We start from the raw sequence: 26,019 nt of genomic DNA on the forward strand, positions 1-26,019 counted from the left end.
TTTTTTCCATAGCAACCATATTTGTCCCTAGCAACCGTATTTTGTTATATTTTGTCCCTACAACCATATTTTGTCCCTAGCAACCGAATTTTTTTCCCTAGCAACCATATTTTGTCCCTAGCAACCGTATTTTGTCCATTTTGTCCCTAGCAACCATATTTTGTCCCTAGCAACCGGATTTTCCTAGCAACCATATTTTGTCCCTAGCAACCTATTTTTTCCCTAGCAACCATGTTTTTTGTCCATTTTTGTCTCTAGCAACCTATTTTGTCCCTAGCAACCATATTTTGTCCCTAGCAACCGTATTTTTTCTCTAGCAACCATATTTTGTCCCTAGCAACCGCTGTCCATATTTTGTCCCTAGCAACCGTATTTTATTTTGTCCCTAGCAACCATATTTTGTCCCTAGCAACGATTTTTCCATAGCAACCATATTTTGTCCCTAGCAACCGTATTTTGTCTATATTTTGTCCCTAGCAACCGTATTTTTCCCTAGCAACCGTATTTTTTTCCCTAGCAACCATATTTTGTCCCTAGCAACCGTATTTTTTTTTGTCCCTAGCAACCATATTTTGTCCCTAGCAACCGATTTTTTCCATAGCAACCATATTTTGTCCCTAGCAACCCTATTTTTTCCCTAGCAACCATGTTTTTTTGTCCATTTTTTGTCTCTAGCAACCGTATTTTGTCCCTAGCAACCATATTTTTTCCCTAGCAACCGGATTTTTTTCCCTAGCAACCATATTTTGTCCCTAGCAACCGTATTTTGTCCATATTTTGTCCCTAGCAACCGTATTTTGTTTTTTGTCCCTAGCAACCGTATTTTGTTCATATTTTGTCCCTAGCAACCGTATTTTTTTCCTAGCAACCATATTTTGTCCCTAGCAACCGTATTTTTTTCTCTAGCAACCATATTTTGTCCCTAGCAACCGTATTTTGTCCATATTTTGTCCCTAGCAACCATATTTTGTCCCTAGCAACCGTATTTTTTCCCTAGCAACCATATTTTGTCCCTAGCAACCGTATTTTGTCTATATTTTGTCCCTAGCAACCGTATTTTTCCCTAGCAACCATATTTTGTCCCTAGCAACCATATTTTGTCCATATTGTGTCCCTAGCAACCATATTTTGTCCATATTTTATCATATTTTGACCATATTTTGTCCCTAGCAACCGTATTTTTTTCCCTAGCAATCATTTTTTCCTAGCAACCGTATTTTATCCATATTTTGTCCCTAGCAACCATATTTTGTCCCTAGCAACCGTATTTTTTTCCATAGCAACCATATTTTGTCCCTAGCAACCCTATTTTGTCCCTAGCAACCGTATTTTTCCCTAGCAACCATATTTTGTCCCTAGCAACCGTATTTTGTCCATATTTTGTCATATTTTGTCCCTAGCAACCGTATTTTGTCCATATTTTGTCCCTAGCAACCATATTTTGTCCCTAGCAACCATATTTTGACCCTAGCAACCGTATTTTTTTCCCTAGCAACCATATTTTGTCCCTAGCAACCGTATTTTGTCCATATTTTGTCATATTTTGTCCCTAGCAACCATATTTTGTCCCTAGCAAACGTATTTTGTCCCTAGCAACCATATTTTGTCCCTAGCAACCGTATTTTTTTCCCTAGCAACCATATTTTGTCCCTAGCAACCATATTTTGTCCATATTTTGTCCCTAGCAACCATATTTTGTCCCTAGCAACCATATTTTTTCCCTAGCAACCATGTTTTTTTGTCCATTTTTTGTCTCTAGCAACCGTATTTTGTCCCTAGCAACCATATTTTTTCCCTAGCAACCGTATTTTTTCCCTAGCAACCATATTTTGTCCCTAGCAACCGTATTTTTTCCCTAGCAACCATATTTTGTCCCTAGCAACCATATTTTGTCCATATTTTGTCCCTAGCAACCGTATTTTTTCAATAGCAACCATATTTTGTCCCTAGCAACCGTATTTTGTCCATATTTTGTCCCTAGCAACCATATTTTGTCCCTAGCAACCGGATTTTTTTCCCTAGCAACCGTATTTTGACCCTAGCAACCGGATTTTTTTTCCTAGCAACCATATTTTGTCCCTAGCAACCGTATTTTGTCCCTAGCAACCATATTTTGTCCCTAGCAACCGTATTTTATCCATATTTTGTCCCTAGCAACCATATGTCCCTAGCAACCGTATTTTTTTCCATAGCAACATATTTTGTCCCTAGCAACCCTATTTTTTCCCTAGCAACCATGTTTTTTTGTCCATTTTTTGTCTCTAGCAACCGTATTTTTTCCCTAGCAACCATATTTTTCCTAGCAACCGGATTTTTTCCCTAGCAACCATATTTTGTCCCTAGCAACCGTATTTTGTCCATATTTTGTCCCTAGCAACCATATTTTGTCCCTAGCAACCCTATTTTTTCCCTAGCAACCATGTTTTTTTGTCCATTTTTTGTCTCTAGCAACCGTATTTTGTCCCTAGCAACCATATTTTTTCCCTAGCAACCGGATTTTTTTCCCTAGCAACCATATTTTGTCCCTAGCAACCGTATTTTGTCCATATTTTGTCCCTAGCAACCATATTTTGTCCCTAGCAACCATATTTTGTCCCTAGCAACCGTTTTTTTCCCTAGAAACCATATTTTGTCCCTAGCAACCGTATTTTGTCCATATTTTGTCCCTAGCAACCATATTTTGTCCCTAGCAACCATATTTTGTCCCTAGCAACCGTATTTTTTTCCCTAGCAACCATATTTTGTCCCTAGCAACCATATTTTCTCCATATTTTGTCCCTAGCAACCGTATTTTTTCCATAGCAACCATATTTTGTCCCTAGCAACCGATTTTGTCCCTAGCAACCATATTTTGTCCCTAGCAACCATATTTTGTCCCTAGCAACCGTATTTTGTCCATATTTTGTCCCTAGCAACCATATTTTGTCCCTAGCAACCGTATTTTGTCCATATTTTGTCCCTAGCAACCATATTTTGTCCCTAGCAACCATATTTTGTCCCTAGCAACCGTATTTTTTTCCCTAGAAACCATATTTTGTCCCTAGCAACCATATTTTCTCCATATTTTGTCCCTAGCAACCGTATTTTTTCCATAGCAACCATATTTTGTCCCTAGCAACCGTATTTTGTCCCTAGCAACCGTATTTTGTCTATATTTTGTCCCTAGCAACCATATTTTGTCCCTAGCAACCATATTTTGTCCCTAGCAACCGTATTTTGTCCATATTTTGTCCCTAGCAACCATATTTTGTCCCTAGCAACCATATTTTGTCCCTAGCAACCGTATTTTTTTCCCTAGCAACCATATTTTGTCCCTAGCAACCATATTTTGTCCCTAGCAACCATATTTTGTCCCTAGCAACCATATTTTGTCCCTAGCAACCATATTTTTTCCCTAGCAACCATGTTTTTTTGTCCATTTTTTGTCCTAGCAACGTATATTTTGTCCCTAGCAACCATATTTTTCCCTAGCAACCGTATTTTTTTCCCTAGCAACCATATTTTGTCCCTAGCAACCGTATTTTGTCCATATTTTGTCCCTAGCAACCTATTTTGTCCCTAGCAACCGTATTTTTTTCCCTAGCAACCATATTTTGTCCCTAGCAACCGTATTTTTTCAATAGCAACCATATTTTGTCCCTAGCAACCGTATTTTGTCCATATTTTGTCCCTAGCAACCATATTTTGTCCCTAGCAACCGGATTTTTTTCCCTAGCAACCGTATTTTGACCCTAGCAACCGGATTTTTTTCCTAGCAACCATATTTTGTCCCTAGCAACCGTATTTTGTCCCTAGCAACCATATTTTGTCCCTAGCAACCGTATTTTTTTCCCTAGCAACCATATTTTGTCCCTAGCAACCGTATTTTTTTCTCTAGCAACCATATTTTGTCCCTAGCAACCGTATTCTGTCCATATTTTGTCCCTAGCAACCGTATTTTGTCCATATTTTGTCCCTAGCAACCATATTTTGTCCCTAGCAACCGAATTTTTTCCATAGCAACCATATTTTGTCCCTAGCAACCGTATTTTGTCTATATTTTGTCCCTAACAACCGTATTTTTCCCTAGCAACCGTATTTTTTTCCCTAGCAACCATATTTTGTCCCTAGTAACCGTATTTTATCCATATTTTGTCCCTAGCAACCATATTTTGTCCCTAGCAACCGGATTTTTTTCCCTAGCAACCATATTTTGTCCCTAGCAACCCTATTTTTTCCCTAGCAACCATGTTTTTTTGTCCATTTTTTGTCTCTAGCAACCGTATTTTGTCCCTAGCAACCGTATTTTGTCCCTAGCAACCGTATTTTGTCCATATTTTGTCCCTAGCAACCATATTTTGTCCCTAGCAACCATATTTTGTCCCTAGCAACCGTATTTTTTCCCTAGCAACCATATTTTGTCCCTAGCAACCATATTTTGTCCATATTTTGTCCCTAGCAACCGTATTTTTTCCATAGCAACCATATTTTGTCCCTAGCAACCATATTTTGTCCCTAGCAACCGTATTTTGTCCATATTTTGTCCCTAGCAACCATATTTTGCCCCTAGCAACCATATTTTGTCCATATTTTGTCCCTAGCAACCGTATTTTGTCCATATTTTGTCCCTAGCAACCATATTTTGTCCCTAGCAACCGGATTTTTTTCCCTAGCAACCGTATTTTGACCCTAGCAACCGGATTTTTTTCCTAGCAACCATATTTTGTCCCTAGCAACCGTATTTTGTCCATATTTTGTCCCTAGCAACCTATTTTGTCCCTAGCAACCGTATTTTTTTCCCTAGCAACCATATTTTGTCCCTAGCAACCGTATTTTATCCATATTTTGTCCCTAGCAACCATATTTTGTCCCTAGCAACCGTATTTTTTCCTAGCAACCATATTTTGTCCCTAGCAACCCTATTTTTTCCCTAGCAACCATGTTTTTTGTCCATTTTTGTCTCTAGCAACCGTATTTTTTCCCTAGCAACCATATTTTTTCCCTAGCAACCGGATTTTATTCCCTAGCAACCATATTTTGTCCCTAGCAACCGTATTTTGTCCATATTTTGTCCCTAGCAACCATATTTTGTCCCTAGCAACCCTATTTTTTCCCTAGCAACCATGTTTTTTTGTCCATTTTTTGTCTCTAGCAACCGTATTTTGTCCCTAGCAACCATATTTTTTCCCTAGCAACCGGATTTTTTTCCCTAGCAACCATATTTTGTCCCTAGCAACCGTATTTTGTCCATATTTTCCCTAGCAACCATATTTTGTCCCTAGCAACCATATTTTGTCCCTAGCAACCGTATTTTTTTCCCTAGCAACCATATTTTGTCCCTAGCAACCATATTTTCTCCATATTTTGTCCCTAGCAACCGTATTTTTTCCATAGCAACCATATTTTGTCCCTAGCAACCGTATTTTGTCCCTAGCAACCATATTTTGTCCCTAGCAACCATATTTTGTCCCTAGCAACCGTATTTTGTCCATATTTTGTCCCTAGCAACCATATTTTGTCCCTAGCAACCATATTTTGTCCCTAGCAACCATATTTTGTCCCTAGCAACCATATTTTGTCCCTAGCAACCATATTTTGTCCCTAGCAACCATATTTTGTCCCTAGCAACCGTATTTTTTTCCCTAGCAACCATATTTTGTCCCTAGCAACCATATTTTGTCCCTAGCAACCATATTTTGTCCCTAGCAACCATATTTTGTCCCTAGCAACCATATTTTTTCCCTAGCAACCATGTTTTTTTGTCCATTTTTTGTCTCTAGCAACCGTATTTTGTCCCTAGCAACCATATTTTTTCCCTAGCAACCGTATTTTTTCCCTAGCAACCATATTTTGTCCCTAGCAACCGTATTTTGTCCATATTTTGTCCCTAGCAACCTATTTTGTCCCTAGCAACCGTATTTTTTCCCTAGCAACCATATTTTGTCCCTAGCAACCATATTTTGTCCATATTTTGTCCCTAGCAACCGTATTTTTTCAATAGCAACCATATTTTGTCCCTAGCAACCGTATTTTGTCCATATTTTGTCCCTAGCAACCATATTTTGTCCCTAGCAACCGATTTTTTTCCCTAGCAACCGTATTTTGACCCTAGCAACCGGATTTTTTTTCCTAGCAACCATATTTTGTCCCTAGCAACCGTATTTTGTCCCTAGCAACCATATTTTGTCCCTAGCAACCGTATTTTTTTCCCTAGCCACCATATTTTGTCCCTAGCAACCGTATTTTTTTCTCTAGCAACCATATTTTGTCCCTAGCAACCGTATTCTGTCCATATTTTGTCCCTAGCAACCGTATTTTGTCCATATTTTGTCCCTAGCAACCATATTTTGTCCCTAGCAACCGAATTTTTTCCATAGCAACCATATTTTGTCCCTAGCAACCGTATTTTGTCTATATTTTTGTCCCTAACAACCGTATTTTTCCCTAGCAACCGTATTTTTTTCCCTAGCAACCATATTTTGTCCCTAGCAACCGTATTTTTTTCTCTAGCAACCATATTTTGTCCCTAGCAACCGTATTTTGTCCATATTTTGTCCCTAGCAACCATATTTTGTCCCTAGCAACCGTATTTTGTCCCTAGCAACCATATTTTGTCCCTAGCAACCGTATTTTGTCTATATTTTGTCCCTAGCAACCGTATTTTTTTCCCTAGCAATCATATTTTGTTCCTAGCAACCGTATTTTATCCATATTTTGTCCCTAGCAACCATATTTTGTCCCTAGCAACCGTATTTTTTTCCATAGCAACCATATTTTGTCCCTAGCAACCCTATTTTGTCCCTAGCAACCGTATTTTTTTCCCTAGCAACCATATTTTGTCCCTAGCAACCGTATTTTGTCCATATTTTGTCATATTTTGTCCCTAGCAACCGTATTTTGTCCATATTTTGTCCCTAGCAACCATATTTTGTCCCTAGCAACCATATTTTGACCCTAGCAACCGTATTTTTTTCCCTAGCAACCATATTTTGTCCCTAGCAACCGTATTTTGTCCATATTTTGTCATATTTTGTCCCTAGCAACCATATTTTGTCCTAGCAACGTATTTTGTCCCTAGCAACCATATTTTCCCTAGCAACCGTATTTTTTTCCCTAGCAACCATATTTTGTCCCTAGCAACCATATTTTGTCCATATTTTGTCCCTAGCAACCATATTTTGTCCCTAGCAACCATATTTTTTCCCTAGCAACCATATTTTGTCCCTAGCAACCGTATTTTTTTCCCTAGCAACCATATTTTTGTCCCTAGCAACCATATTTTTCCCTAGCAACCATATTTTTGTCCCTAGCAACCATATTTTGTCCCTAGCAACCATATTTTTTCCCTAGCAACCATGTTTTTTTGTCCATTTTTTGTCTCTAGCAACCGTATTTTGTCCCTAGCAACCATATTTTGTCCCTAGCAACCGTATTTTTTCAATAGCAACCATATTTTGTCCCTAGCAACCGTATTTTGTTTTCCCTAGCAACCATATTTTGTCCCTAGCAACCGGATTTTTTTCCCTAGCAACCGTATTTTGACCCTAGCAACCGGATTTTTTTTTCCTAGCAACCATATTTTGTCCCTAGCAACCGTATTTTGTCCCTAGCAACCATATTTTGTCCCTAGCAACCGTATTTTTTTCCCTAGCAACCGTATTTTATCCATATTTTGTCCCTAGCAACCATATTTTGTCCCTAGCAACCGTATTTTTTTCCATAGCAACAATATTTTGTCCCTAGCAACCCTATTTTTTCCCTAGCAACCATGTTTTTTTGTCCATTTTTTGTCTCTAGCAACCGTATTTTGTCCCTAGCAACCATATTTTTTCCCTAGCAACCGGATTTTTTTCCCTAGCAACCATATTTTGTCCCTAGCAACCGTATTTTGTCCATATTTTGTCCCTAGCAACCATATTTTGTCCCTAGCAACCATATTTTGTCCCTAGCAACCATATTTTGTCCCTACCAACCATATTTTTTCCCTAGCAACCGTATTTATTTTCCTAGCAACCATATTATGTCCATAGCAACCCTTTTTTTTATATTTTTTCCATAGCAACCGTATTTTGTCCCTAGCAACCGTATTTTGTAGATTTCTGTCCCAGTAAGACATTTTGTCATTGATATTTGTTCCAGATAGGGAAATATTTTAGGTATCTTACTATTTCTCAGCACTTAATTTTAAACTAAACTTTCTAACTTATCAATTTTAACTAAACTACCCAACTTACAAAAATTGAACTAAACCTCCTAACTTACAAACTCAGTAAGACACATTCAACAATTGTCGTTTTATTTTATTGCATGGATTTATTATAACAATGTAACAATGCACAAAACGAACACCAGGATTAAACAAAGTGAAACAACAGTCGTGTGGTGGTTGTGATGTAATAAGTACGATTGTTATCATCTTGTGAATCATCTGTGACATCATCAACTATGACATCATCATGCTTAATTAGACCAATGAAGGGGAATTCCCGGCTCCAATTTGCACTGCTTGTATTCTAGAACAAAAACAATTCATTACTATGATGTCATAATAACAATCACAATTCATTACTATGATGTCATAATAACAATCACAATTCATTACTATGATGTCATAATAACAATCACAATTCATTACTATGATGTCATTATAACAATCACAATTCATTACTATGATGTCATAATAACAATCACAATTCATTACTATGATGTCATAATGACAATCACAATTCATTACTATAATGTCATAATAACAATCACAATTCATTACTATGATGTCATAATAACAATCACAATTCATTACAATGATGTCAGAATTACTATAAATAATTTTATTTAGACAAAAAATTAAGTAAAAATACAATAAGGACAAACATTTTTCTGTGAATACGTGCTCGTTTAATAAAATCTCCGACGAAATACGTGCTCATTCATTACATCTCTTGTTCTATTGTCTGTTTATGACATCATATACATCATTCCTCACCCTTACATTAGAAACAATGGAAACAAACAATTAGCGTTTGTTGTAAGTTGCCCAACTACTTGTCTTATGTTGTGACAGTGACTTCGTGAATGACAAATTACATATATTACTGTGGGGTAAGATGGATACCATTAGCACATAATATCCCATATAATACTGTGGGGTAAGATGGATACCGTTAGCACATAATATCTGTTATATAGTACTGTGGGGTAAGATGGATACCATTAGCACATAATATCCCATATAGTACTGTGGGGTAAGATGGGATACTGTTAGCACATAATATCCCATATATTACTGTGGGGTAAGATGGGATACTGTTAGCACATAATATCCCATATAGTACTGTGGGGTAAGATGGATACCATTAGCACATAATATTCCATATAGTACTGTGGGGTAAAATGGATACAGTTAGCACATAATATCCCATATATTACTGTGGGGTAAGATGGATACCATTAGCACATAATATCCCATATAGTACTGTGGGGTAAGATGGGATACTGTTAGCACATAATATCCCATATAGTACTGTGGGGTAAAATGGATACAGTTAGCACATAATATCCCATATAGTACTGTGGGGTAAGATGGATACCATTAGCACATAATATTCCATATAGTACTGTGGGGTAAAATGGATACCGTTAGCACATAATATCCCATATAGTACTGTGGGGTAAAATGGATACCATTAGCACATAATATCCCATATAGTACTGTGGGGTAAGATGGATACCGTTAGCACATAATATCCCATATAGTACTGTGGGGTAAGATGGATACCGTTAGCACATAATATCCCGTATTTAATAATCGTGTTTTTCCAATTAACACCACTCTTTTAGAGTCGTGAAGATACTTTTATATAATTCTGTAAATATTCTTTGTTGACTCTTTAATTGAGACATGGAAATAGAATAAAATATGTCCCATCTTCCCCCAACCGATTATAAAACAAATTTTGCTATCATTTTAAATACCTTTAAACACATTTTGTTATCATCTTATATCTTATATATATTAAGTTGATTGAAACAACGAAGAGAAAGGAATTAGCAGAAAAACGACAGTTGTTAAAAACAAGCTATGAGTAAAAACTACTTGAGAAAAAGTGTCAAATAAAAGCGTGGCTGCCAAACCTAAACTTAAAACAAAGTCCATTTAAACAGTCTGTTGTTACAGGAGAAACAGCCTGGATTGGCAAGAATGTTGATAACTATAATCATTGCTTGGGAGAGAGTTGAACAAAAGGTGTAAAGACTTTAAAATAAATATCACCTTTCATGCTGGCTGATCCACTACCCCAGTAAATGGATGTGGGATCGTGTTACGAGATTCTTTGGTCTCCTTGGACGCCGGGGATTTAGATCTGATTGGCCACAGATGGACACAGTGGTTGCATCCTATATATGTGGTAGAACAAGAAATATGTAATTTGTAACTCTATATATACTTTATATTAATCAAGGTCAGATTCAGGTATAGAATAGGTGTATGAAGTAATACAAATATGTAGGGGAATTGTATATGTTTTGGTATGATTAGGTTTAGTTTAAATAAATAAACAAAATTGTAGCTTAGAGATTGTAACTCAATACATACTTAAAACAATTAGGAAACAGCATTTAATTGAAGTCGCATTCAGGGTTTTGACATACATGGATTATAGTTATATAAAGAAAATTGTAATTTAACAATTTGAAAACAACAACAACAATACATAAATATTTTTTTTTTACATGAATGAATGTAACTTGCTTTATCCTCGGGTGGCCGGAAAACGACAGTCGTTACATATGGGTCAGTTCTAGAATTAGGCCATAGTTGGCCCATTACCCCAACAACTTGGCTTTAAAAGTAAACAAATCGTTGGTTTAAAGTTGTTTTTTAACAGATGTTGGCCGTAGCACTAAATATCTGAAGCACGAAGTGTTTATCTAGTGCTGGGTTTGGAAGGATATGCTTAATTACTAAACTAAAATGGATCAAAAGTAACGAAGAAGCCAAACAATGGTTAAAAGACGAAAACTCGTGAGTTCGGTGTCAGACTTGGATTACTGGAAAGAGCCAGTGAAACTAAATGTGAAAGATTTCTCATGTTATAACTTATTCATTGGGATTGGGCTTGTGTTAGTTATAATTTGTCCCCCCGTGTTTTTATACACGGAGGGGAAATGGCTGGCGACAAGTTTGGCAAACGAGAAGCAACAACTGGAATCTGTGAATGAAGTTGCGCAAGAAATAGTAGAACAGGTAAGTGGATATTTATTAAAAGCTATTATTATATATGGGTTAGGTGTGAGAGTGTGGCCTGCTATGTAACCCGAATTAGGGCCAAAGATGTTATTCATTACAACCTAATCTATATGAAGGGATGGCATGGGACGTGGGATTTTGGCCAGAGTTGGCCTGTTACCAAGCGTACGCCTGTCAACACTTCTGAAATTGCTCCAACCCAGCGGTCCCTTACGGGTAAAAAATCCCCAAAGTAATCACCCACAAAGTTACACGCGCGGTAACTCACAATCGGGTACGAGGTGTATAGAATAAAACACTTGTGTTAAAACGAGTGTCGTTACCCACCATGCGAGGATAAATACTAGACATAGATCAATTTTAGTAAGGTAATAATTACGTGTTTTAGGAACCCTTCCACGAAAGAGATCGTCGACAAGCACAAACGGGTAAGTGGGCGGAATATTGTGAATATCATGACATCACTATTTTTATGACATCACTATTATTATGACATCACTATTGTAATAACATCACTATTATTATGACATTACTATTATTATGACATCACTAATATTATGACATCACTATTATTATGACATCACTATTATTATGACATCACTATTATTAAAACATCACTATTATTATGACATCACTATTATTATGACATCACTATTATTAAAACATCACTATTATTATGACATCACAGAAACAATATGCACGTGCACCGAGACAAACACGACAATTGACGAAGGTATGTTGGAATATATGTATCTGTAGTTTTGGGGTAAGATGGATATATAGTACTGTGGGGTAAGATGGATATATAGTACTGTGGGGTAAGATGGATATATAGTTCTGTGGGGTAAGATGAATATATAGTACTGTGGGGTAAGATGGATATATATTACTGTGGGGTAAGATGGATATATAGTACTGTGGGGTAAGATGGATGTATATTACTGTGGGGTAGAATGGATATATAGTACTGTGGGGTAAGATGGATATATAGTTCTGTGGGGTAAGATGGATATTTAGTACTGTGGGGTAAGATGGATATATAGTACTGTGGGGTAAGATAGATATATAGTACTGTGGGGTAAGATGGATATATAGTCCTGTGGGGTAAGATGGATATATAGTACTGTGGGGTAAGATAGATATATAGTACTGTGGGGTAAGATGGATATATAGTTCTGTGGGGTAAGATGGATATATAGTACTGTGGGGTAAGATGGATATATAGTTCTGTGGGGTAAGATGGATATATATTACTGTGGGGTAAGATGGATATATAGTACTGTGGGGTAAGATAGATATATAGTACTGTGGGGTAAGATGGATATATAGTTCTGTGGGGTAAGATGGATATATAGTTCTGTGGGGTAAGATGGATATATAGTTCTGTGGGGTAAGATGGATATATAGTACTGTGGGGTAAGATGGATATATAGTACTGTGGGGTAAGATAGATATATAGTACTGTGGGTAAGATGGATTACCAACGGTATTTTAGAGTTGTGAGGATACGGTTATAATTCAGTAAAAATTCTTTGTTTACTACCAAATGAGACGATAAAGAATGAAAGCATGAACCGTCTTACTTTTGTTTTTCAGTCTCAAACATCGAAAACGTCACTGATGGTAAGTCAACAACAATATGAGTAAATATGTTTATAACAGAGTTTTTATTACAGGCTGCAGTTTCATTTTTGTAAGGTTTATTGCATAGTTATTCTATATGGGTGAGGTCCTACAGTGAGGCATGCCATGGGACCTGGGATTAAACCCAGAGTTGGCCCATTACCCCAACATTGTATATGCACATTCTATTCTATATGGGTGAGGTCCTACAGTGAGGCATGCCATGGAAACTGAAATTTGGGTCCAACACCCCAACATTGTATATGCACATATTTATATATATGTCGCAAGTAAAAATGTTAACACTTACGTGCTTGATAGCTGAGGTCACAACAGCGGCAACACCAGAACAATCTACGTCATGCGTTTGTGTGACAGTTGAAACTACAACGGGAGAAAGTAATTTTACTACTCCAGGTAAGTTTAATGTATAAGAACAAATGAAACTTCAAATAAATAACAAAACCATTGCATACATAGTAACTTGTAAGCAGGCACGAGGTGTATGAAACAGAACACCCGTGTTATAACGTCTGTCAATGCCCCGCCATGTGAGGATAAATAAGTTACATTTATTTAAGTTATACTGGAATTTTTTCTTTTTTCATTTATGGAAATCTTATATATATGCCAATAGAAACAACAACGGCATCTTTCTTCGAAAACACAACATTCGTTGAGACGACAACAGTTCAAGATACCACGCCAGTTGTCACGACGGTTGAGGCCACAACTCCTGGTGCCACCACTACAATACTAGTCACAACACCAGCGGCCACAACCCCCCCTACCACCCCTGCTACAACTGTTAAACCCACAGAAGCAACAACACAAAAACAAACAACAACAACAGAAGTCACTACAGATGAAACAACAGAAACTACAAGAGGTAAATGGCTAAACAGACTATGTGTAGAACGCAAAGGGCAATGAATCCCTTTTTATAGCAACCCCAATATTAAACATGGGGTAATAGCGAAGATTATTTAACACAAAAAGATTATTATTAACTGTTAATAGCTATTAAACTTAAGAAATAGAAGTACATTCGTCACATATACTTTTAATACTTTAAATAAACCAGTAAAATGTGACCCACAATCAAATGAGACCCGTAATTAAATGGATCCCACAACCAAATGGGACCCATAATCAAATGGATCCCAAAATCAAATGGGTCCCAAAATTAAATGAGAACCATAATCAAATGTGACGCACTTTTAGGGACTTAACCCAAGTCTTTAGACCCACTAACACTAATCCACCGCAGAACCAACAACAGACCCCACCACAGCTCCCACTGCCACCCCCACAGCCATCTTACCCCCCCCAGCGACATGTATAGAACTTACAATTTTCATAATTATCCTCGCGGTTGTGATCGTAATATTCCTGGTCATCATATTTTTGATCTGGTGTTGTTGTATCAGAAGAAGGAGGTCACATGATGTGGAAACTTCGATCAGCGCTGTGTCGCTCAGATCTGCTAAAGTGAGTGTGTGATGGTATTGATTATGATGTCACATACTGATGATGTCATTACTAATGATGTCATTACTTAATTAATGTCACATACTGATGATGTCATTCCTTATGATGTCATTTCTTATAATGTCATTGCTTATGATTTCACCACTTATATGATGTCGAGATGAAACATTGGTATAATAAAATTATTTTGTTAATGATGCTGTTTAGTTTCACATTTACATTCGCTATCCATCAAATAAATATCATATAAGAAAAAATCTTTTTTTAGAGATCTCAAAAAAAACAACAAAATTGTTTCTTTTTTTTCAAAATATAATAAAACTATTTCCATCTTTTTCTTACAGGAGATCTCGAGTGAATCTTGGAGAGGGGTCATGGAGAAGGAGGACATGATAAAAGATGCGATCGGACTTGGGAAGATTGATGTTTTGGAGTTTACGATCAAACAAGCGAAGTGTCCGTCCATCTTCGCTGTGGATGATCAGCTATTGGAGACCGCTGAAACTACGTGGGTCAAATATTGAAGTTTGACTGTTTTTCTTAATGGGTTTTCATAGAAAAAAAAAGATTTTTAAAAGATGAAAACTTCCGAAAAAAGTTTCAAAATACTTAATTTTTGTTATCAAGATATTCCCAATTTCAATTGCCTTTAGTGTGTCAATACAAAAGTTTTTTGTTAAATAATTACCAGAAAAAATCTTTCATCACAATAAAAAACTTATTAGTTTAAACAAATGAAAATAAGCTTTTGGGTAATAGGTTAAACTTATTAATTTTTTTTAGTTTAGAATCAGTTTGAAAATTAAATATTTCCAATTAAAGTAGTTTTATCATTTTCATATCTTCTCAGTTTAAACAAATGGAAAAGAGCGCTGTACCTGTTGGAGGGGTCTGTGGAACAAAGAGACGTCGTAGCCATGGAGGATTATGCAAAGAGGTTTGAAGAGTTAGATATAAAGGATGACACGGGTGTCTACCAGAGGTGCATCAAACTACAATGGCAACGAAGTGAAGCAAAATCTCGGTTGAAGAAAGCTGTGACTGATATGAAGGAAGAAGATTTGCTTGCTTCGATTGCTAAGTTTAGGTGTGTATGGAGAATGTTCTATTTTAACCAATAAAGTTTAATTTTTGTGATAAATAACTTGAAATTGGCATTGTAGGCATATTTGAAGACGCTTAATGACAATTGCTCCAACCCAGTGGTTACTAATAGGTTGTCCAAATTATCAACCATACAGATATTCCCTGCTGTGATCTTCATTATTCATTTTCTCCATCAAACAATGCAACTAAACAAGTATTTTATGTCATTAATTACGACCTACCATTCAGGGAGTTGAACCTTCCTGTTGATCAAATGAAGACGGATGTAGATCTCATCGCTGCCATCCAAGCCCTTGATAAGATTAAGGAAGATCGGAAGTTGAAAGGAAGATCTCAGGAGGAGCTGAAGACGGCTCTGAGGGAGTCCGTGGAACAAAGAGAAGCGAGTCTCATCCAAACTGCTCTTGATCACTTCGAAGAATCGGGGATGCCAGACTTGGATGGGGACGTAGAGAAAGCAATGATGTGAGAAATGTTGTGTCTATGTGGGATATATGTAAGAAATGTTGTGTCTATGTTGGATATATGTAAGAAATGTTGTGTCTATGTGGGATATATGTAAGAAATGTTGTGTCTATGTGGGATATATGTAAGAAATGTTGTGTCTATGTGGGATATATGTACTTTGGGGTAATGGGAACACAGTAGTAATGTCAGAGACTTTGTGTTTATGGGGGTTTTGTAAGAGGATATTGGGACAAATCTTGCCTAAATTTAGAACCACACCCACATAGAAAGTAAAATTGTGTAAGCATTCAGACAAAGTTTTTAATATGATGTAACCATCTTCAGTGTTCTCAATGAATTGAACGAAGAACGCCGTAAAGAAAGAGAAATCGCGCTTGAACGACTTCTCGATGCCTCCCAGTCACGTGACGCAGGGGAGCTCCGTGATTCGCTGAGACGCTGCTCCCACTTAGGAGTGGAGGAGGAGCAGATAAGAGGAGGGGAGAAGCTGTTGAAGATTGTGGAGCGAGAGGACCAACTTCTGCAACAGATGAGGGAGATAATGGATAAGGAAGATGCGGGGAAACTATTGGAAGCGATCGCTGTTTTTAGGTGACTTGTACCATATGTAGTAGAAGTAAATACAACGAGCATTCAAAGCAGGAAAACGCCAGTCGTTATAACATAGGTTCGAAATACACCTCACTTAAGAGTTACTACCTATGTAACTTTGTGGGTGATTGTTTTTATCTGTATGGCTGATAATTTGAACTTTGAAACCACATATGCCTACAATGGTAGCAGCGGCGTGCCTCGAACCCGCAACACTTGGCATGCCAACCATTGTGCCAGGACGCCAGACAAACATATATGCCATATCGTATACATATAGTATTTAAGTTTACAAACATGAAAACAATATAAACTGTTGCCTTTTTCTTTTATTCCCCAGAACTCCAGGGCTCCAGCTTGTGGACAAAACAGGCGACGTTGCACGAGCTGACGAGTTGTTGCAAAAGTTGAAGGAAAAAGAAAGATTGCATCGCGCTAAAGGGGACGCCATGTGGAGGTTGCAAGCTGCAAGAAATGTGGGAGATGTGGCCGTTATGGCTAACATGATTAAAGGTATTGGCTTTTATGGTAATTGGCTTTTATGTAAAATAATATTTATAATTTATATTCATTATAATGAATAAAGTTGGCACGAGGTGTATGAAACAGAACACCTGTGATACAATAAATATAAATTTGCAGTCATTCGTTTAAGGAGGAAATGATCAAACATACATAGTATCAATTCACTCAATCATTCTTTCATTCATTTACTCATTTAATTCCTTGATAATCCCCAGCGTTGGAAAACCTCGCATCGGCCGGGGAGGAAATAGATGAAGCCATGTTGCTGCGAGCGAAGACCGAGTTAGATCAGATACGAGGTAGACTCGACTATCGTAAGCGAATGGAGTCGATAAAGAGTGCAATCACCCGCATGGTGGCAGCAGAGAACCTGCCTCAATTATCGGACTTAATCGAGCAGATGGTCGAACTAAGCGCTGACCCCAATTTCGAGATGACGGCAGACGATACAAGAGTTTTAGACGATTCCAGAGCAATCCTGCACTCCCTGAAGCGCAAGCATTCAATATTAGATGAATTGGTTGCAACAAGGCCATTGTTACAACTTCCACAAATCCCCGACGAGTTGGACAAGTTAGAAGAAGGTGTGAGAGTAATGTCGAAGCTAAAAGACTCGGCCTCGGAGTTTGACGGCGTGTTTCTCCCCGCTGATGATGTCATGCTCACCACGGCAACCATGAACACGGAGGAACTCAAGGAAAAAGTGAACGAGATGAAAATTGGGCAAACAAGGTATTGCTGTGTTTGTAACTTGTACTAAAAAAAATTGTGTAAAGAAAGGTCTGGCTTGTGTGTTATAAGCAGTGGTGCAGCCAGTAAAATATGAGTGGGGTTTAAAAATGTTTTTTTGATTATTTTTTTGTTAATTTTATTTGATATTGTTCTAAAGAGGGAAAGTTGCAACCTCCCAAACCCTTCTAGCTGCACCACTGGTTGTAGGCTAAGACTCTAGAAAGAAACCTTGTGGTATAAAGGTGTGGGGTGTGTGTTTTGTAACTTGTGAAAAGAAAACGTTTGTTATAAAGCTAGGGATGCAACTTGTAAGTTGTGTGTTTTGCAACGTACACAAAGAACCCTTGTGTTATAAAGAGGAGTGGATTGTGTGTTTTATAACGACTTGTGTTATAAAACTATGTGTATGGCTGTTGTTGCATGCTTTGTCTGTTATGATGGTTTTAGGTGTCACTATAAAAAGGAAATGAGTGTCATAAAGCAGGACATTTTTATGGAGGTCTATTATAAATGTAGGTGTCTCTGGTCCACTAGAATAAATAAGTAACATTCATTCATTTATTTATTGTATCACCCCAATTGTTAGGCCCCTGAAGGTCCTTATGATTAAATTGAATTAACAATATGTTCTGTAGGTTAAGAGCAGCAATGGGAATGAAAGATTACAAAGAAGTAATGAACGCCATTAAAATTGTGAAGAATGGTCCATTTCCTGATGATCAGTTGCTTATAGAAGCGCAGGAATTAGCCGTGTTCTTGGACCCAGCGGCTCGAAGGACTGGGCTCAGGAAAGCAATAAGAGGTCGAGATATTGAAGCTTTAGAGAAAGAGATTCAAGCTTTTATAGAAGCAATGGTGCCTGGGGAAGAGGAGCTCCTTGAAAAGGCGCACCGAACACTAGAGAAATTGAAAAAGATTAAACGAAAGGAAGAGAAAGCGGAAAAAAGGCGACTAGAAGAAGAAGCGAAGAGAAAAGAGGAGATCGGGGAACTCACTGCGAAGTTACAACTAGCTATCGAATCCAGAGATATAGATGAACTACAGAATGCTATGGATGTATGTGAGAACAGTAGTTACCCCAGTGACGATATACCTTTATTCAGTGATGCTGAGGAATTATTCGACCAACTCACTATAGCTCAACATAGGAAGGATCTTAAAGAAGGAATTGCGAGGAGAGATATCTTCATGTTGGAGAAGACGGTTGATGCTGTGGAGTATGGAGGGTGGGTGGTTTATAAATAAATTATATCCTGATTGTAAATCTAGGCTATGGAGATTTACTAGGCTGCAATAGGGTTATTAAGGGGGGAAAGGGCAATAATTTTGTTGTCATTTTTATTTTTTTATAATATTAAAAGTTCATTATTTTATTGGTTAAAACTGCTTTGGGCTAAACGATATTTACGTAAAATCACCTCAATCTCCTGCTACATCACCGACCGAGGACCTATATACATATAGAATACAATTAAATACTTCTATGTTCAGTTACATCACTGACCTCGATCCTGAGTATGAGATGGCGAAGGAACAACTTTTTCACCTCAAGGAGTTGAGTAGGCTAAGGGAGGCCATTTCTGGAATGAACAGGTGGGAATTTACTTAAAGGTTTTTTGTTCATTTTTTATCTGAAATACCGGTTTTTTATCTCTATAGGTTTTAGGGTTTTTGTTCAAATTTTTTCTCAAGTATCGCTTTTTTATTTTTTTACCTGCATAGATTTTTACCGCAGCGTGTGTATAATGACTGTTGTTTTACTGTTGATTCCCTTTTCTTCGTTCTTTAATTAATTTGATCTTCGCTAACCTATTTGAAAAAAAATAATTAAAATTATGTAATGTCAATGTTAGATCGTTGATATCGGAGATTCATCGTTACCCCTACCCACCAAGTGACGTGCATACCGTGATGACGGCAGCTCTTATGATGTTAGGAGACTGTGAACGGGATTGCACTGTGAGTTGCGTTGTGTTAAATATATACTGTACTGCATATTATGCATTCATACACCTCATGCTCACTGTCATGTTATAACATAGGTGTCTTCTTATACATCAGACACTCATGGTGTATTCATACACCTCATGCTCGCTGTCAAGTTATAACATGGGTGTCTTCTTATACATCAGACACTCATGGTGTATTCATACACCTCATGCTCGCTGTCAAGTTATAACATGGGTGTCTTCTTATACACCAGACACACATGATGTATTCATACACCTCATGTTCACTGTTGGGTTATAACATGGATGTTTTCTTATACACCAGAGGTACATGGTGTATTCATACACCTCATGCTCGCTGTCAAGTTATAACATCGGTGTCTTCTTGTACACCAGACACACATGGTGTATTCATACACCTCATGCTCGCTGTCCAGTTATACCAAGAGTACCTTTAAATTTAAATTCAGAAATTCTAATGATAGTAAAAGTATAGGGATCCCCTTAAAGTAGTTTGTGTTTCTGTATGGCAATTAAAACATCTCTAAGATCACACAATTAACAAATGTTGGAAGATCTCTTCCACCTTTATAATACACCTGATTGCACAACATATACAATTACCTTATATATTTAGAATTGGAATGACGTCCAGAACTTGGTGGGGAAGATGGGCAAACAAGCGATCACGAGACGAGTGCGCCATAGTGCCCCCGGTGACGTAACAGCCGAAATACGACGGGATGTCGAACGCAAATTATCGGGGCTGGATATTGAGACAGTGCAAGCGAAGAGTAAAGGAGCGGCCGCGTTCTTTGCTTGGGTGAGTGGTGGGGGGAGGGGGGGGGATGTTTTATAATATAAGGGTTATAAGGGGGTAATATTATTAAAGGCTTCACGTAACCTAATACTTAAGAGCCATAATATCAGTAAAGATGTACATATATATAAAAAGTCTCATATATATATGAAAAACACTATATATTCACATCAGTAACATACGCATGTAACCCTTATGCCATCATTAAACAGACAGTTAGACACCACCACACATATACCAACATGCAATAACATTATTAAAGTCCATACATTACTCCACAGATGCGTTGCATGTTGAAAGAGGCGTCATACATAACTGTCAATGAGGAAACAGTAACAACTGCCTTGTAACAAAGGCTATTGTGATTGGCGTCAAACCAGGAGTGGCAGGGTGGGTAGGAGCCCCCAAAAATGTTACCCTACCTAAATCAATAAACATTGGCACCATTTTTATGGAGATACGCGTCTAACTATCCCTGCCTTCCCTGTATTTAAAACAGTTTGGCACTTAATGCTCTTTGAAGGTAATGGGCCAAATGGCCTAAATCCCAGGTCCTCACCCATACAGAATAGAATGATCTTTGTTACTACCATAGCAAATTATAGGGGTTCAAAAGTATTATCTTTATTAGTATTAATTGTTGTTGTGATGTCATACATGGTAACTATGACATCACAAGCCCTGCTAGTTCCACCAACAGTATTATTGAATTTATTTTGTGATTGTTTTTAATAAAGTTTTATATTTAAATATTGTGTCATCTGTCATATACTACACCTCGTGCCCGCTTATAAGTTACCACGTATGTAACTTATTTGTCCTCACATGACGGGGCAACCACAGTCGTTATAACACGGGTGTTCTGTTTCATACACCTCGTGCCCGCTTACAAGATACCACATATGTTACTTATTTATCCTTGATCTCTTTGATGCAATGAGAATCGTCCAACAATATGAGCGCTAAATCAGGGCCAGATTCACAGAACATATCACAATTGGATTACATTAATAACTACTGGCTGAAATCTGGAAAACATATCATATTTAAGTACGAAAAAGTTGTTTGATTTTAATTCAGTTTTTATTCGGTATAATGTTCGTTTCGCACAAATAATAAAAAGTAACAGGAACAAAAACAAACAAAGATTGAATGAAGAAAGAATTTCACAAATACACATTTATTAAAAATTGATCTTCTGGTAAAAAACTAAACTTTATCGCTCAAATTGTGTGCGCCAACTAGCAAGACATCAACAGGCAATGATATTTTAACTTTAGGGGTGATGGGCCAACTTTGGCCTAAATCTCGGGTCCCATGGCATGCCTCACTGTAGGACCTCACCCATATAGAATAGAGTGTGCACATACAATGTTGGGGTAATGGGCCAACTCTGGCATAAACCTCAGGTCCCTTTGCATGCCTCACTCATAAACTTACATGGAATAGAATATCAACGAAATTTAAAAATTATGTCTTGCAGTATGGCAGATAATACAAGTATACAACAACAATAATTAGTGCCAAAAAAACAATTTTTACCAGAAGAGCAATTTTTAAGCATAACATTCTACAAAGTAACGACAATAGAAAACACAATTGTCTTGTATGTCATTATTTTTGCCTTAAATGAAATTACAAACAAATATTTTGAAACCAAAAACTTAACATAATTGATTGAATACATACCTTTACAAATATTGGTATTATATGATATAAGATCTGTTTTAAACTAAAATTACATAACGTACTAACCAATTAACCATGTAAAACGATGTGGTTTGAAGCACAGTTTACTCTTTTGTAAATACTCTATTTTCGTACCTATATGTGAACCAGTCTGCAGAGTATGGCAGTTCCTGACGAGATCTCGCGCGTGCTATCATTAAAAATCTGGGTGCGAAGCATGTACATTTTTAAGCCACGTTAGGAAATCTCACTTAATTTAATACGTATTTTTTTCTTTGTTTAATTAATTGGCGTGCGTGGGACAAATTGTGGCGTCCATCACCAAAAGTCTGTAAAAAAATCGCGCGTGCACCTGCCATACTCTGCAGTCTGGTATGTGAAGTTAAATTAATATTGGATAGGCCGCAAGGGGGTAGTTTAATATTCCTCTAAACCAAGAACTTAAACATTACCCTTTGAAACTACTTATAAAAACATGTAATACACATTACAGCTTAAATTATAATCTTACCCAGTATTTTAAGACAAGTTATAAATTTAAGGGTAAAATGTGCCCCCCCTACCACCCCAGGTGTGGCGCCTAGCCTAGGCTTAAAATACGATCTGAAAAAATAGTTTAAATTCACTGTCATAAAATGTCTAGGTTTTTGAAATTGTCTTAAATCTGTTCTGTAGTGCAAACTTAGGCACAATGGCAGCATTTTCTGGATAAGAATCTTCTGTATGCTTTGTAACTGAAGAAAAGTACAACTGGATTCACTGAAAATGTCAAAGTAAAGAAATACTGCGACAAATCTTTTAGTAGGGAGACATAGTACGGCTCAAGGATTTTTAACACGTCTGTTTCTGTCCGCAAGATGGCGACAATGAGCTGCGGTAGTTGTGTGATCATATAGCAAAGTACAAGAGTTACGATCAGAGAGTTGAATGACCGCTCCCTTGAGATATTAGCTAGTGTTGTTTTCACGGCTTTGCTTGTTCGACGTTTGATGCTCCTTCGATGCCCGTGAGGGGGAAGCGAGGAGTTGCCTAACGTCCCACCGCAGGTATTTGACATTGCAAGGGAAAGAACAGACACCCCTGAGGCGCATGCTAGCGATAATGGTGACAGTGGCGACTGCGGAGTCATCTCACATCCAGGTACTCTGCTATGTGAGTTAATAGTTCGAATACTACCGTTAGAATGGATGACAAGGGGGCTTCTGTCCGGTTCTGTAAGATCCTCACTAGAGTATAATGGTGACAATCGTGGCTGCTGACGACTTGACCCGTGCGGGCGATCCATGGCTGCATTACGGTGTTGATACGACTCACTTGTGTGCGTTTTATTGCTTAACAAGCTCCCGCTTTGGTAACTTGGTCCTTCCAAAACTGGCGTTCTATCGTCAGGTCCTCGCTGGCTTGTTAAAGTGTCGCCTTCTGTTGTACAGTACGCGGTCAACGCCGGGCTTGTGACGTCATGAGCTGATGACGTCAGACGTCGCGATATGACGATAGCGAGGATCAGAGAGAGAAAAACTGGGACGCAGAAGTAGAACGCGAGACACCACCAGTTCCGTATTGTGACGTAATAATCCATGAAAGTTCCGATGAAAGGCGGAAATTTTGTCTTCCATGACGTCATACCGTCCACACATACGTCATAACGAACAACGAGAGATAAATTCTGTTGATTCGGGAATAAACTTGTTGATATTTTCGCGGGGATCGCTTTTTCTTCACGTAACAATCCCGCCTTTGTTAGATCGGGAAAATTGAATTCTTCTTTTCGACGCATCTCGACGTACTCCTGTGACGTCACAATCATAGGCTCGGCGTTGAAAACAGACAATCGATTCGACTCGACCGCTAGAACGGAAGTGACGACGACTTCGCGTAAAAGAAGTTCCGGCGCAGCTAGTAGACCGGAAATAATCCAAACCAGGATTATTTTACAAATTCCCGAAGTCCAAGACTCGCGCCGGATCTCGTACGACTTCGTCACGTGACCGGAAGCGCGAAATCGATCAATCGCGATCGCGCAAAGACTCAGTGACGTCACACCAAGAAGGGCGGTCTGGAACAAAAGTTAAATATTATAAATTTAAATATTTCGAATACGATAGTAAAGATCAAACTATTCAAAATGTTTCAAGTAAAAATAAAAATTGTTTTGTTTTGATCTTTGCTAGTGTAATCGCAGAAACAAATGAAACGTGTTATATTATAAGCATTGTTCAATCACAATGTGCCTGAATTAGGGGCTTGTGTAAGTTATTGTTACGTCATCGCGATGACCATGGCGTAATTAAAGTTGAAAACAAATCCGCGCATGCGCGAAAATAATCCGAGCGTTAAATTGTCTTCGATTGTGACGTAATAAGGGAAGACAATATAACTTAGTTTTAAACCGGATTGTTAGAAGACAATCCCTATTATTACCAAGAGAATATTAATTGAAATCGACTTATCGTAATTAGCGTGACAGCCAATCACAAGACGGCATGAAATCACATTTAAAAGAAACCCAGCAGAAAATGATTAAAAACAAATTAATTTTTACTTTATAATTTAAGCCAGGGTTTCTGAGACTTTTTATAACAACAGTACACTTGTAGAACCTCTGGTTTTTCAACACACTCAATTTATAAAACTCATATTTTTAAAATTTTACATAAAACACGCTGAAACTTTTCATACAGAGTTGTTTTAAACGTATGTAACTTATTTATCCTCGCATGGCGGGGCAGCAAACAGTAGTTATGGGTGTTCTGTTTCATACACCTCGTGCCCACTTACGAATTGACACCATACACTTTTTACATTTGAAATCGTTGATTTAGTTAGAATTACATTTTTCAATTTACAACCAAGACTTGTCACTTCTGTCTTGAAGCATGGAATAAATTCTATTTCGGGTCACCGTATGTATGGCAGCGTGTAATGTGATTTATACAGAATATAACTCACATTGCTAACTATATACCACTGGGAATGGGAAATATACAACATCTGGCAAACGTGGGTAATTCTATTTATGCGGCTAATGTTAAATTTAATAAATATCAAAACTACGAGAATATATTAATATTTCAGAATGATTTATATGATGTAGGCTTTTTTTGGCGTGTTTTGTAGGGTTTCACTGACTGTGTTTACACTTCGGCTCGATGTCATAAGAACAAACAAAGAAATATCTACATCCAACGTTGTTCAGCGCAGGCCATATTGTAAGTATTTTTTGATTTGTTACATTTTTAAACCGAGACCACGCTGTAGTGTAAATTATATTTTAAAACAAACAAACAAACCTAATTACAACTAATTACAAAACGACACATCGGTTCAAAATACAACCTAACGTACACGTGTATTTGATTAATACTTTCCAAATATTGCCAAATAAAGCCAATTATATTCCGAGAGCTACGTCACAAAGCTCATTATTCGCGAACAATGTTTGAATTTCATCTCCATGTTTCGCTTGGATAAATTTAATAACCACACAGCTCAATCTTTGAAATTTATGAAATATTTCGCATTCTTTTTGCACCCACCGCGCGGGGTGCGCGATTTCCTTATGACGCAACAGAAGAAATTCTTTTCAACAAACAAAATTACTTTTATACTTGGAACTTTTGTAAAAATCGATTGTTTATTATTTAATTGGTCATCGGAAAGTACAAGAATATCTGCGGGCAACAACGCGTCCAAAACCGGATAAAAAACTCTCAATTTACCGATGTATAGAATAATAAAACCATGTAACAGACAACCGTGAGAACAGTATAGTTGTATCTTTGTTTCAGATACTTTGA

At 37.5% G+C, this 26,019-nt stretch overlaps 2 protein-coding genes across 17 annotated transcripts in view; one reads left to right on the forward strand and one right to left on the reverse strand.

Moving 5' to 3' along the window:
• LOC149736129 (uncharacterized) overlaps positions 1 to 26,019 on the reverse strand; it is a 49,443-nt gene that overhangs the window by 19,971 nt on the left and 3,453 nt on the right. Inside the window, exons 3-16 of one of the 16 annotated variants that reach the window (XM_089879304.1) lie at positions 20,338 to 24,278; positions 19,479 to 19,573; positions 19,269 to 19,344; positions 18,858 to 18,974; positions 16,805 to 16,972; positions 15,670 to 16,436; positions 15,220 to 15,382; positions 14,684 to 14,845; positions 14,203 to 14,336; positions 13,161 to 13,234; positions 10,711 to 10,820; positions 10,250 to 10,374; positions 8,867 to 8,963; positions 8,263 to 8,492 (exon numbers count right to left, since the gene is read on the reverse strand). In XM_089879304.1, coding sequence (XP_089735430.1) covers positions 22,905 to 24,278 — 1,374 coding nt within the window. In that variant the 3' untranslated portion in view covers positions 8,263 to 8,492; positions 8,867 to 8,963; positions 10,250 to 10,374; ... (9 more) ...; positions 19,479 to 19,573; positions 20,338 to 22,904. Of the gene's footprint in view, positions 1 to 8,262; positions 8,493 to 8,866; positions 8,964 to 10,249; positions 10,375 to 10,710; positions 10,821 to 13,160; positions 13,235 to 14,202; positions 14,337 to 14,683; positions 14,846 to 15,219; positions 15,447 to 15,669; positions 16,437 to 16,804; positions 16,973 to 17,221; positions 18,975 to 19,243; positions 19,345 to 19,478; positions 19,574 to 20,337; positions 24,279 to 26,019 lie in introns of those variants that run through there. The other 15 variants (XM_089879294.1, XM_089879297.1, XM_089879302.1 and 12 more) reach the window with 15 other exon arrangements.
• On the forward strand, positions 10,873 to 20,955 carry LOC149736130 (uncharacterized). Its single transcript, XM_089879268.1, has 18 exons — positions 10,873 to 11,224; positions 11,616 to 11,655; positions 11,916 to 11,960; positions 12,824 to 12,850; positions 13,172 to 13,267; positions 13,488 to 13,739; positions 14,121 to 14,341; positions 14,686 to 14,849; positions 15,192 to 15,428; positions 15,677 to 15,913; positions 16,241 to 16,507; positions 16,848 to 17,020; positions 17,248 to 17,764; positions 18,400 to 18,990; positions 19,256 to 19,357; positions 19,618 to 19,723; positions 20,351 to 20,536; positions 20,815 to 20,955. Exons 1-18 carry the CDS (start codon positions 10,982 to 10,984, stop codon positions 20,881 to 20,883), a joined length of 3,573 nt encoding a protein of 1,190 aa, XP_089735394.1. The 5' UTR covers positions 10,873 to 10,981; the 3' UTR covers positions 20,884 to 20,955.

The sequence above is a fragment of the Ciona robusta genome, chromosome 5 (assembly GCF_009617815.1).
Source record: "Ciona robusta chromosome 5, ASM961781v2".
Taxonomy (NCBI): domain Eukaryota; kingdom Metazoa; phylum Chordata; class Ascidiacea; order Phlebobranchia; family Cionidae; genus Ciona; species Ciona robusta.